A 12,960-nucleotide genomic window follows, 5' to 3' on the forward strand; every position below is an offset into this window, starting at 1 on the left:
CCTCTCTGTCCAGTTGTTCCACCAGAGTTATGTTTCCAGACTTGGGCTCCACTCTGAAGTATTCTTTGGCACCGGGTTCAAAGCTCAACCCATACCTCACCTCTTGGCCTTCCGGGTCGGTGCCATTGAGAGTATAGATCTCTGTGCCTGAGGAGCAAATGTATAATAATTTCATAAGACGCTACATTCTCAATCTAAGCTGTGGTTGTAGAAAAAAAACTGACAAACACTTGGGTAATTGGATAGGTTTGTTTCTGTAGATAAAGTCAAGTCTTAGGCACTGGTAGGGAGGAAGAGGAGGAAGCTCCACCGTTTTGGGGGGAAAAGTCTAAAACAATAATTGTCAAAAATGTCATCCCAGTAAAAGCATGTTATTGGCTCATCTCATCGGCTTTTCCCCCCTCAAAATAATTGTCATACATACTGTAAAACAAATCCTGTAACTTTTACAGTAAATTACTGGCAGCACAGAAGCCAGTAAATTACTGTAGATTTACAGAAAATGTACAGCATTTTACTGGAACACCTGACTACAGCAACATGCTGTATTTTCTAGAATTTACAGTATCCTACTGGAAGCACAGCGGATAGTGAAATGTTGCAGATCTACAATGTAACAATTGACAGTATTTTCTGTTCTATGTACAGTTGAAGTCGGAAGTTTACATACACCTTAGCCAAATAGTTTTAAACTCAGTTTTTCACAATTCACTGTCTTAGGTCAGTTAGGATCACCACTTTATTTCAAGAATGTGAAATGTCAGAATAATAGGAGAGAGAATTATTTACTTCAGCTTTTATTTGTTTCATCACATTCCATCACATGGGTCAGAAGTTAACATTCACTCAATTCCTATTTGGTAGCATTGCCTTTAAATTGTTGAACTTGGGTCAAACATTTCGGGTAGCTTTCCACAAGCTTCACAAAATAAGTTCCCCCTGACAGAGCAGGTGTAACTGAGACAGGTTTGTAGACCTTGCTCGCACACGCTTTTTCAGTTCTACCCACACATTTTCTATAGGATTGAGGTCAGGACAATGATGGCCACTCCAATATCTTGAATTTGTTGTCCTTATCCTGTCTGATATCACAAATGTATGCGATATGACGAAATACAATCACGTTTAGACACACACACACACACACACACACACACACACACACACACACACACAAATGCATGAAACCTATTGATTTATTATCGATAACATCTCACATTCTCTTGTGCTTTGATTTACTCCATAAAAGAAGGGTTCTAATTCCACCATGGAAAACACAGGGCCATCAGACACCAGTCCAGTTCCACTAACCAGCATTATTTATTTTGATAATTTGAACAGGGTGAGGGAGCACAAAGCACACACAAGCTGCATTCAGTAACAATATTCTTATTTGTCTTTTAAATAAAAGGCAGTTGCTCCCTGACAACACAAGGAACTTTGATTGTATTAAAAGGGCAAGGGAGACTAGCCAATAGAAGCATATACTCAATCATAAATACCACTCAAACGGACAGCATTTCATCCAAACCATATGGCAAGTGACATATTGCAAATGCCAAGTGTCATACAACAAAAATCCCAAAGATGGCGAGTGCGCTCTGCCATAGATTTTCATATTGCAAATGGTCACAAAGTCAAGACCCAAGGGTCAAATTTAGAAAATCTACAATTTTAAAATATTCAACACCCTCTAAAAAAGTGTTTTCTGGACCATTTAAATAAAAAAAATCAAATATTTTGACAATTATACATATGTAATAGCCGTATGAACATACCTTTGTCTTATTTTATTGAGTTTGTCCATAAGGCCTATGTTTTGTCCATTTGCAATATATGATCATAGGAAGTCAGCCTCTGAACCCAAAAGTTAGTGAACCATATCCAAATGGCATAAGACATGTCCAAATGTCATTCATAAGTATTGAAAGTACCAAATCAGCATGTTATGTCCACTTGCCATATATGATCATAGGAAGTCGGCTTCTGAAACCAAAAGTCAGTGAACCATGTCCAAATGGCATTTATACTAACCAAATTATATATGTCACTATGTTAAGCCCTGAATCAACCTAGATGGTCTATTTGTCATGTTTGATCATAGGAAGTCATAGGAAGTAAGAATTTGGTGCAATAAGAGAGAAGTGGGACTCTGACGTTTTTTTACGATTTTTTGGAAAACATCCAAAATGCCCCCTATTGGATGGGCATGGGTGGGGAGTGCTCCCTACCCGGCCATGGACCCATTGCATCCCCCTAAAGGCATTAAAACCATTTAAAAAATGTGCGGCTGATAACCCATTCAGATTACCATGTCTGACAATGGGCATTTACCGTCACGAATTTGACATGCTCTAATATACTGCCGAAATGCCCAATTCACCGGCCCGTTGATCTCGGGATGCCCGGGTAGTGATAGTGGTTCCTTTCCATCGCTCGTTGGTGTTGATTTCAGCATGTCCATTTGGTGATGGTAAATCCCTCATTAAAAACATTGCAAATGTACCGTCTATTTGCAATGCCTTACAAGGGGCATTTACCATCACAAATTTGACATGTTCTACTATACTGCAAAAATGCCCAATTGACTGGCCCGTTGAGCTCGGGATGGTCGAGCAGTGATAGTGGTTCCTCTCCATCACTCATTGGTGCAATGAGAGAGAAGTGGGAGTTTAAAAAATATATATTTTTTGGAAAACATCCAAATTGACCAGGGGTGCCCTCTATTGGTTGGGCACAGGTGTGGTGGGGGGGGGGGGGGTGCTCCCTACATGGCCCCTTGCATAGACCCCTTGCACCCCCCTAAAGGCATTAAAAATAATTTAACCCGTTCAGGTAACCAGGTGCTCGACTGTCCTTTTGCAATGTCTTACAATGGATATTTACCATCACGAATTTGACATGCTCTAATATACTGCAGAAATACCCAATTGACTGGCCCATTGAACGCCGAGCAATGATGGTTGTTCCTCTCCATCGCTTAAACTTATTGCAAATGGACAAAAGTCAGCCATCAAGTCAGCATCCATCAGTCAATAAGATATCATTCTGACACCAAACTGATACATACCTACACCAAACCCACTTTGTCCAACACATTTAGAATCCAACTATCACATATTTCAGAGCAGGCCCAATATTCACACGCCTTCAGTTTAAACCATAGTAAAAACTTAAAACACGTAGTTACGTTCTAGCTACAGCTCCAGTTCTGACATTATGTGTAGGTCTAGCTGAGGCGACCCCGAATCCCAAGTTTTGTCTCGATTGGTCATTCGCAGGCCGAGCAGTAATTAGTACTGAAAATCATTTTTTTTGTGCGTTGCTATGTGGTCCCTGAATGAGCTATCTGACAGAACCTGTACGGTCTGTCTCTATGGGCCGAAGTGGTCTCAATGCACCTAGTCTTGTGATTCTGGACATTTTCTAAATGTCATAATTTTCGCAATGTTTAAATGAATTGTGGTCATTGCAAACGGTTGAGGCTATTTCTCATCTGGAGACACATAACTCACTGTGCACTATTGACTTAGAAATCTGTTCTAGAGCTTAAGTTTCCGAGCTCTAGGTCTGACGGTTCTTTGATGGTGCGAACGCCAGTATCTATTGCAGGCTCTGTGTGTCTGTAAGCCCCACACTGTTAAGTCATCCTTGCTGTGAGTGTGTGTGAGTTTTCCTTGGACATCTGTTGGGAGAAATTACTGATTTAAGTTCATTTTGGAAAGATGTGACCTTTTTAACCCTTCGAAACAGCCGCTATGACCCCAATTTAAGGCACTTCCGGTTGGCACAGGAAGCTGAAAGTAAAGACATATCCTCATCGGGGTAGGCCTTTACAGAATCCCAAGTTTCAAGTCTTTACGTTAAGAACTGACTGATTTACAGAGGGTTGAATGCAGTGTTTTTACCTAACTGCAGGTTGGTAAAATCAAAACGTTTTTATGGTGAATTTAACCACTTCCGGTTGCTCCAGGAAGCTTAGAATCCACACAGGTAGTCCTCATAGTGGCCTGATGAATTTTCATCAAAGACAGTTTGATATGGCATTCATAACCCCCATAGGCTTCAGGTTGAAGTCAGGGTAGCAGGCAATGTATTCCTACGTGAAGAGATGTCATTGTAAACTGCTAGATTAAAACACCCTGCTTTCACTGTTAAGGGTTAATTCCACACGGTCAAGGTTAGGCTTGCAGAGATTGGGAGGTCCTTAGGAACGTTCCTCTGGTTGAATTATGCTTCTAGCCTTAAAGGTTCTGCCGCTGTCACCCAAAAGCATCTCAAATTTAGGTCAGGCTTCGTTATGGGCCTGTTATTTGCACGGTCGCTGCAGTCAGACAGAGCGAGCTACGGTCAAGTGGGGCATCTCCATGAACTCGGCACGGCCTAGAAACTACGGTGATGCCATTGGCCAACACTTTTAGTGTTGATTTCAGTCTGTCATTTTTGTAATGGTTCAGCACTTTTTAAACTTATTGCAAATGGACAAAGTCAGCCACCAAGTCAGCGTACATCAGTCAATAAGATATCATTCTGACACCAAGCTGGTACATACTGACACCAAACTCACTTTGTCCAACTCGTTTAGAAGCCAAAAATCACATATTTTAGAGCAGGCCCAAAATTCACAACGCTATTAAATTTTAAAAACTTAAAAACATGTAGTTACGTTCTAGCTTCGGGTCCAGTTCTGACATTGTGTGTAGGCCTAGCTGAGGTGACCCTGAATCCCGAGTTTCAGCTCGATAGGTCATGCGAGCAGCGACCTTAATTATTGCTGAAAATCCACTTTTCCCGGATGTTGCTACGGTGTCCCTGAATAAGCTATCGGACAGAAACTTTAGGGTCCGTTTCAATGGGCGGAAATGGTTTCAATGCACCTAGTCTTGTTACTCTGGGACTTTTCTAAATGCGGTCATTTTCCTGATGGTCAAAATGAATTGAAGTCATTGCAAATATACGAGGCTGTTTCTCGGCCTGAGAACCTAATAGAGCCACATAACTCACTGTGTACTATCGAATTAGGCTCTAGAACATGTATACAAAGTTTCAGAGCTCTAGGTCTGACGGTTCTTTGATAGTTTGAACGCAGGTAACTATTGCACACCCTGTGTGTCTACGTATAAGCCTCACTTTGTGTCACTCCCCATTAACTGTGTGAGTTCAGAAAATCACAGAAAATCACAGAAATCACAGAGCTCCGAAACTCTCCTGAACAGATTCGTCTGAACATGCCGCAACTGGAACTGGAAAAACCAACAACATTTCTTTAACCATCACCAATTGTACATTGCACGATTTCTCTTAAATAACGATAGTTAGGCTGTTGTCTTTTTCCTGACACCGTAGGTTCATGTACTTTGACGTCAAGCCGTCAAATTAGTGCTCTATCACCGTTTTTGACCTTTAATCCCAGAAAATGGGCCTAAACTAAAAAAGAATGGAGGCCTCAATACCATCTTGTTTCTGGGCTAAAAGCCCATTTGCCCCAACCCGTGCTCACCGAGTTTTGTCTTCAAACTCTTTTCCGTTTAGGAGAAATGACCATGTCACTTTGGTGCTGTTTTGTCCATTTGCAAAAAGCAGCTATCTGGTGGAATTTTCTGGTACGGCGGAAAAATGATAAAATATGTCAAATGTTATAAAACGGAAACCAAATGTCCGAGGGACTTCATTCGATGACTTCCCAGAAGAGCGGGCCCTGGTGCACGACCTGCGGCCATCTGCCTATTTTTATAACACTCGCGGGCATCTAGTAAGGGACCGTACATTTGCCATATGGAAATCCTCATCAATCATATGAGAAATTCCAAATTGTTCCCTTTATGAAAGAAAATAGAGGTGTAGATAATAGTATAAAATCGATTTGTGAGAATGATTTATGCCTGTTTGCGTAGAAGGTGTACTCTTTAGCTTTAGATTTACACTTCAATTCAAAAGTTTCGGGTCACTTAGAAATGTTTTTGAAAGAAAAGCACATTTTTGTAAATAAAGGCAATTTTCTTTCCATTATGGATACATTGAGTGTTTCTGCCTTCTTGGTCTTCGCCTTTTCCCAATATGGTAATTCAGAGTTTAAAAAAATAATAATATTTTTTACCCCTTTTTCTCCCCAATTTCGTGGTATCCAATTGTAGCTACTATCTTGTCTCATCGCTAAAACTCCCGTACGGGCTCGGGAGAGACGAAGGTTGAAAGTCATGCGTCCTCCAATACACAACCCAACCAGCCGCACTGCTTCTTAACCCAGCGCGCATCCAACCCGGAAGCCAGCCGCACCAATGTGTCAGAGGCTACACAGTGCACACTGCGCCCGGCCCGCCACAGGAGTCGCTGGTGCGCAATGAGACAAGGACATCCCTACCGACCAAGCCCTCCCTAACCCGGACTATGTGAGTCCTTTTGGAGCAGGTGTGTTTCTTGGAGCATTGCTATATGAACATGGCTTCTTGCTAGGTTATCAGGACAGTTGGAACATTTAATAAAGAAGTTTAGGCCTTTCAACTTCCAAGAGAGAATAGCTAGTATTGCCATGGTAAAAAAAGTATTATTAATTATTTAAATTGTTATCTTTACTGTTAACATGGATGTGAAACAAAAAGCAGAACACACATGCACCCGTCATCTACCTTTAAAGTTAAGTTTGCAGACTTGAGGAATTAAGGTGGGTGATGAAGAGAAAAAGAAGAGAAAAGGAAAAACAAATAGGACAACTATAACATGAATGCAAGCCTAAACTGTCAATGGAATGGCTGTGGGAGCCATAGCTCTTGTTCCATTATCCTCATTATTATTAGCAATATGATCTAAATGACCTTAAACATAATGTAGCCTCAATTTTTATTAAGCAAAAATGCAGTCTATAATCTAGATCTTCGCAATAATTAAATCATTACCTGTAGGCCAAGTCAACCCTGGGAGATAAATTCAGGAGTGTAACCTGAGTGGCACACAAAATGTCAACAGGAAGAAAAAAATTGAATTGTGTGGTAGCCCATATGGGACTGGAGATCTATCCTGAACAGTTTATCGCATAGGGATGCAATGCGCTGTAGCTACAACGACACAGGGCGAGACCCAGATGCAGACAAAGGAGACAAATGGTTTGAGTCTCTGATATTTATTAAAAGACAAGGGGCAGGCAATAGGGAGGTTGAGGACAGGCAGAAGTTCAATAACCAGGTCAGAGTCCGAAAGGTACCAGGCGGCAGGCAGGCTCGAGGTCAGGACAGGCTGAATGGTCAGGCAGGAGGGCTCAGTGTCAGGGCAGGCAGAAAAGGTCGGAACCGGGAGGGCTAAAAAACAGAGACTAAGAACACAGGAGCACAGAAAAAACATGTTGGTACGCTTGACAAGACGTACCGGCAACAGACAAACAGAGAACACAGGTGTAAATGCACTGGGGATAATGGGGAAGATGGGCAACACCTGGAGGGGGGTGGAGACAAGCACAAAGACAGGTGAAACAGATCAGGGTATGACAGTAGCCCCTCAAGGAAGCAACTCCAGTCTGTATAGCGTGTCAATACATTGAGTGTGTAAAACATTAGGAACCTCTCCTAATTTTGAGTTTCAACCCCTTTTGCCTTCAGAACAGCCTCAATTTGTTGGGATATGGACTCTACAAGGTGTCGAAGGTGTTCAACAGGGATGCTGGCCTATGTTGACTCCAATGCTTCAAACAGTTGTGTTAAGTTGGCTGGATGTTATTCTTTAACCTGTCTCCTTCCCATCTTTACTGATTGAAGTGGATATAACAGGTGATATAAATAAGGCCTTCATCTGGATTCACCTGGTCAGTCTATATCATGGAAAGAGCAGGTGTTCCTAATGTTTTGTACACTCAGTGTACATTGTCCATTGTTCATTAGTTGGTGTGGAGTAATCATTGTCTAAATATCCTGGTCCACGGGCAATATAATAATAACAAAGTCCAATGTTCAGAAATGATAATAATGTGTTCCTTTTACCCAATTGAGGGGGTGTCCTCATCATTGTCTTATGCTAAGGGTCACATCACAGCCAATAGGCTAGGCTGCATGATTGTGGGTGGATAGCATACCTGAATATTGAGACAGTCAAATTGGGGTTAGCCTAGATCTGTCGGCTCGTCCCCTTTTGTGTTGGGCTTGATGTGCTTCTCGAAGAATTCCACTGCGTCCTTTGCAGTGGAAAACGTGTGTGTTGTGTTTCATAAGGTCAAGATGAGTTTTACCGGGTTTACTCAGGTTTAGATTGCGTAGCTGGGATCTCACCTAGTTGTAGGTTGCCCTCTGTTCAGCAGTTCGGCATTCAGATCGTGGTAGATTCTGATCCTCTTTTCTGCATATGCCCCGATTCCTTTGCGAGGTGAACAATTTGGTGTTTGACATCAAAACTGTGGATTTGTACAATCAGGCACGACATCCAGAGGACCCGTGCAGTGTGCAATGTTTATCAGTGGCATGGGACTCAGCTTCTTCTGCCCAAACAGTTGATTGAAATGATAGCTCATGAAGGAAGTTTCAAGTCCTGTGACCCTCACATTGAATTTACAAGAATAAGTTTAGAGTGATTATTTTTTAGAAGATTGATTTCCCACTGTCTCCAAATGTTACACTTTAGTTGATTAGGTATCCACTTTAGAAATTAAGAGTGCAAGTTTTAATTGCATGTCAAGGTCAGAGGTAATTTTCTCACAAACAATCTCTCGGATAGTAGTGGCAAAATCTTTTTTGTTGCCGAATGTTGAGAGCTGCCATGTTCCCACAGGTGAATTGTGAAAGGACAGAATATGCCAGCTGCTGGAGTGAAATAGACCTGCTATTGTTCCTCGTAATCCAATGAGTTCTATACCTTATTGTAATGTTGCCAGTTAATTGAAAATAAGTGTTAATTCCTAGTTATTTTGTAAAAGAAAGTCACGAAAAAGCGACCAGTTTCAATTATTGAATAAAAATAGGCAAGTGTGATCACATTTATAGTATAATAAATGCTCCAGTACCTGTTTCAAAGTATTTCTGCCATTTTGTTTCATAGCTGGTAAATAAATAGCACAAAATCAAAGATCTACGAATCCTATATAGTCTATCCCACCTCGTACTGCAACACTGTCTAGCTGGGGGCTGTGAGCACAGGAAGAGCCACGTCAAAGATTCATTTTTTAGACACTCTGCGCACAGGCCTAAAATTTGGTCTAAATAACTTGAAATGAGAGTCTACTTTTCTTCACAAGCTAGGTTGTTTTTCTATGTTTGAGTTTCAACTGCTAGGGAAGAGAAGACAATGCTTCTACTAATCAGACTCAATCTCACAAGCACAAACGTGACTTAAGTCACACTATCATGGTAACCTCCTGCCCTTAAAGGAGCAGGTGAAAATGTTTGTCTCATCTGTGATATTTTGATAAATGTGATAAATTACTCATAAATTACTCATGTCATAAAAAAATACATATTATTCAATATACCACATTAGTTTCTTATTTTCTTACTCGTAATACATGTATTGTTTTAGAAACATAACAAAGCATGCTCATCTGTTTTTTTGTGTTTTGTTGGTATAATTTTCTCTGCTATTTTTTTTTATGTATCTACCTGCCAGTGACTGGTTGACCAAAATGTTAATTTATTGCCATGTTCCTCACCTTGAAAGTTGCCTATGGGCAAGGAGAAACTGAAATCCATGGCTTGATTTTATTTAAACAGCCATTGCAAACGTCATCTAACTTTAGCCACGACGGGCTAACGATCAATGGAATTGATAGGGGAATGTGAGCATGTATTACTTATTTTTTGCTAAATTACCATGTTATTAACATCAAACCATATATATAGTTGATTTCCGGTTATTTGTCAATTTTTGTGGGGGTTAGGGTCAGGTCTTACCGACAGGAGTGTCCTCTGTCAGACTGAAGAGTGCCAGGTTTCCGTTGCTACTGTAGGGCCCATTATCGTAGAAAAATGGGGCGTAGTCTGCTTGTGCTAGAAGAGATAGACCAGGACTCTAATCCATTTGTTGTTATACTGTACTGCTAATTCCCCCTAATGACATCTTAGCACTGGCTGTTGGTGTCAGATAAACAGAGCAGGGTATATTGTACTAACCCCCTCTGCTTTCTCTATCCCTTGACTGGGATTACAGGCGCAGTTACGTCAACCAGCCCAAAAATATACACACTTTTCTTGACTTTTCCCCACGCCATCAAATGTAATTAAAATAGCTTTTTTTTCAAATACATACAGTATTCGCAATTGATGGTACTGTGGTGTAATTTTACATTCTTCAAAATCACTTGGGCGTTTCAAACAATATCCTACAATACTACTTCTATTAAATCATAAGATATTGCACTCACTTGCAACTAGCAGGTAAGCAGGTGACGGGAGGAAAGGCAAGCATTAAATACAGAACAGGAAAAACAGGTTCTTAGCTCTACAATGTATGATTATGAAAATGCTAGCCATCTCTCAAAGCCCTCTAGTGCAATTGAAAACCATTAACAATCAGAGCAAAGCTTATTTAAGTTGCCAATCAGGTATACATGAAGCAAAAAGAAAAAGGTAGACTTACCAAAGCAAACATGCACTAATACAAGAAGCAGTGAAAAATGTAACTTCTTGACATTCTTCATCCTAGAGAGCAAAGCCATGAAAGCACACCAAGAAAAGAGCTTGTGGAGGTATATATACTACAGTTAGTTTTGTACACGAGGTGTCCTTCAAGGTGTTTTACGGGGAACTAGAGAAGGAAGGCTTAGGCAGATGCCCACATACTAATCCAATAACACGTCTTAGCCCCGGAGACGCATATAGACCCCCCTTCTCTCCAATCAGGCCATTTACCGCCGATTGTCGGGCAGGGGGCGGGTCAGCAAGAGAGGGGCTTGGGGTCTGGGAGTGTTCACTCTGTGAGAGCCTTGCCCAGAAGGAGCTGAACTGGAAAACACTAAAAGACTAAAAAGATATTGATTAATGTGATGAGAAAATTAACTCATGTGTATTTAATATATAGATATCTATTACATCAAGACTAAATATTTCTTAATTGATATATAATTCATCATCTTGATTCATGCATGATTGATGTGTAATTAATGTGTAAAAAAATCTGAATTAATATTCATGTTAAATTCGTTTGTCTACAATTGTGCAGGTGGGAATGTATTACAATTTAATATTTAAATTGCTTGAATAAAGTAAAATACTGTGGGGATACAGTGCCTTACAAAATAATTCATCCCCCTTGGCGTTTTTCATATTTTCTTGAGTTACAACCTGTAATTTTACTTCGCTAAGGTAGGGGGCACTATTTTCACTTCCGGATGAAAAGCGTGCCCAAAGTAAACTGCCTGCTACTCAGGCCCAGAAGCTAAGATATGCATATAATTGGTGGATTTGGATAGAAAACACTCTAAAGTTTCCAAAACGTATACAAAAATGTCTGTGAGTATAACAGAACTGAATTGGCAGGCGAAATATCCATCCAGGAAGTGGGATTTTTTTATGTTTGTAGTTTTCTATTGAATGCCATTGCAGTATCCTTTGACTTAGGACTCAAATTGCACTTCCTGTGGCTTCCACTAGATGTCACCAGTCTTTAGAAATTGTTTCAGGCTTGTACTCTGAAAAATGAGGGAGTAAGACCACTCTGAATGAGTGGACACTTCAGTGTCCCAGAACTTTTTCATGTGCGTGACCGAGGGCACGCCTTACTTGTTTACCTTTTATATTGACAACGTTATTATCCGGTTGAAATATTATCGATTATTTAGACTAGAAACAACCTGAGGATTGATTATAAACATAATTTGAAATGTTTCTATGTACTTTACGGATACTATCTGGATTTTATGTCTGCCTGTTGTGACTGCGTTTGAGCCTGGATTACTGAACAAAACTGGAAATACACAAAATAGTCCAAATTGGTGAAGTGAAATGAAAAAAATTATGGAAAAGTGGTGATTGCATATGTATTCACCCCCTTTGCTATGAATCCCTAAATAAGATCTGGTGCAACCAATTAACCTCAGAAGTAAAAATAATAGTGAAATAAAGTCCACCAGTGTGCGATCTAAGTGTCACATGATCTCAGTATATGTGTTACCGGTTCTGAAAGATCCCAGAGTCTGCAACACCACTAAGCAAGGGGCACCACTAAGCAAGCGGCACCATGAAGACCAAGGAGCTCTCCAAACAGGTCAGGCACAAAGTTGTGGAGAAGTACAGATCAGGGTTGGGTTATAAAAAAAATATCTCAAACCTTGAACATCCCACGGAGCACCATTAAATCCATTATTAAGAACATGGATAGAATATGGCACCACAACAACTCTGCCAAGAGAGGGCTGCCCACCAAAACTCACAGACCAGGCAAGGAGGGCATTAATCAGAGAGACAACAAAGAGACCAAAGATAACCCTGAAGGAGCTGCAAAGCTCCACAGCGGAGATTGGAATATCTGACCATAGGGCGACTTTAAGCCGTACACTACACAGAGCTGGGCTTTACGGAAGAGTGGCCAGAAAAATAAGCAAACACGTTTGGTGTTCACCAAAAGGCATGTGAGAGACTCCCCAAACATATGGAAAAAGGTACCCTGGTCAGATGAGACTAAAATTGAGCTATATGGCCATCAAGAAAAACACTATGTCTGGCGCAAACCCAACACCTCTCATCACCCCGAGAACCCTATCCCCATAGTGAAGCATGGTGGTGGCAGCATCGTGTTTTGGGGATGTTTTTCATCGGCAGGGACTGGGAAACTGGTCAGAATTGAAGGAATGATGGATGGCGCTAAATACAGGGAAATTCTTCTTGGAAACCTTTTTCAGTCTTCCAGAGATTTTAGACTGGGACGGAGGTTCACCTTCCAGTAGGACAATAACCCTAAGCATACTGCTAAAGCAACACTCGAGTGGTTTAAGGGGAAATATTTAAATGTCTGTGAATGGCCTAGTCAAAGCCCAGACCTCAGTCCAATTAA

General features: G+C 40.8%; 1 protein-coding gene across 1 annotated transcript in view; it reads right to left on the reverse strand.

Annotated features, from left to right (window-relative positions):
- LOC110498829 (cadherin-related family member 1a) overlaps positions 1–10,821 on the reverse strand; it is a 129,611-nt gene extending 118,790 nt beyond the window's left edge. Inside the window, exons 1-3 of the mRNA XM_090212039.1 lie at positions 10,549–10,821; positions 9,864–9,959; positions 2–147 (exon numbers count right to left, since the gene is read on the reverse strand). Coding sequence (XP_090068165.1) covers positions 2–147; positions 9,864–9,959; positions 10,549–10,627 — 321 coding nt within the window. The 5' untranslated portion in view covers positions 10,628–10,821. The remainder of the gene's footprint in view (position 1; positions 148–9,863; positions 9,960–10,548) is intronic.
- Between the last annotated feature and the right edge of the window lie 2,139 nt (positions 10,822–12,960).

The sequence above is a fragment of the Oncorhynchus mykiss genome, chromosome 20 (genome assembly GCF_057628025.1).
Source record: "Oncorhynchus mykiss isolate SJ-2025 chromosome 20, ASM5762802v1, whole genome shotgun sequence".
Taxonomy (NCBI): domain Eukaryota; kingdom Metazoa; phylum Chordata; class Actinopteri; order Salmoniformes; family Salmonidae; genus Oncorhynchus; species Oncorhynchus mykiss.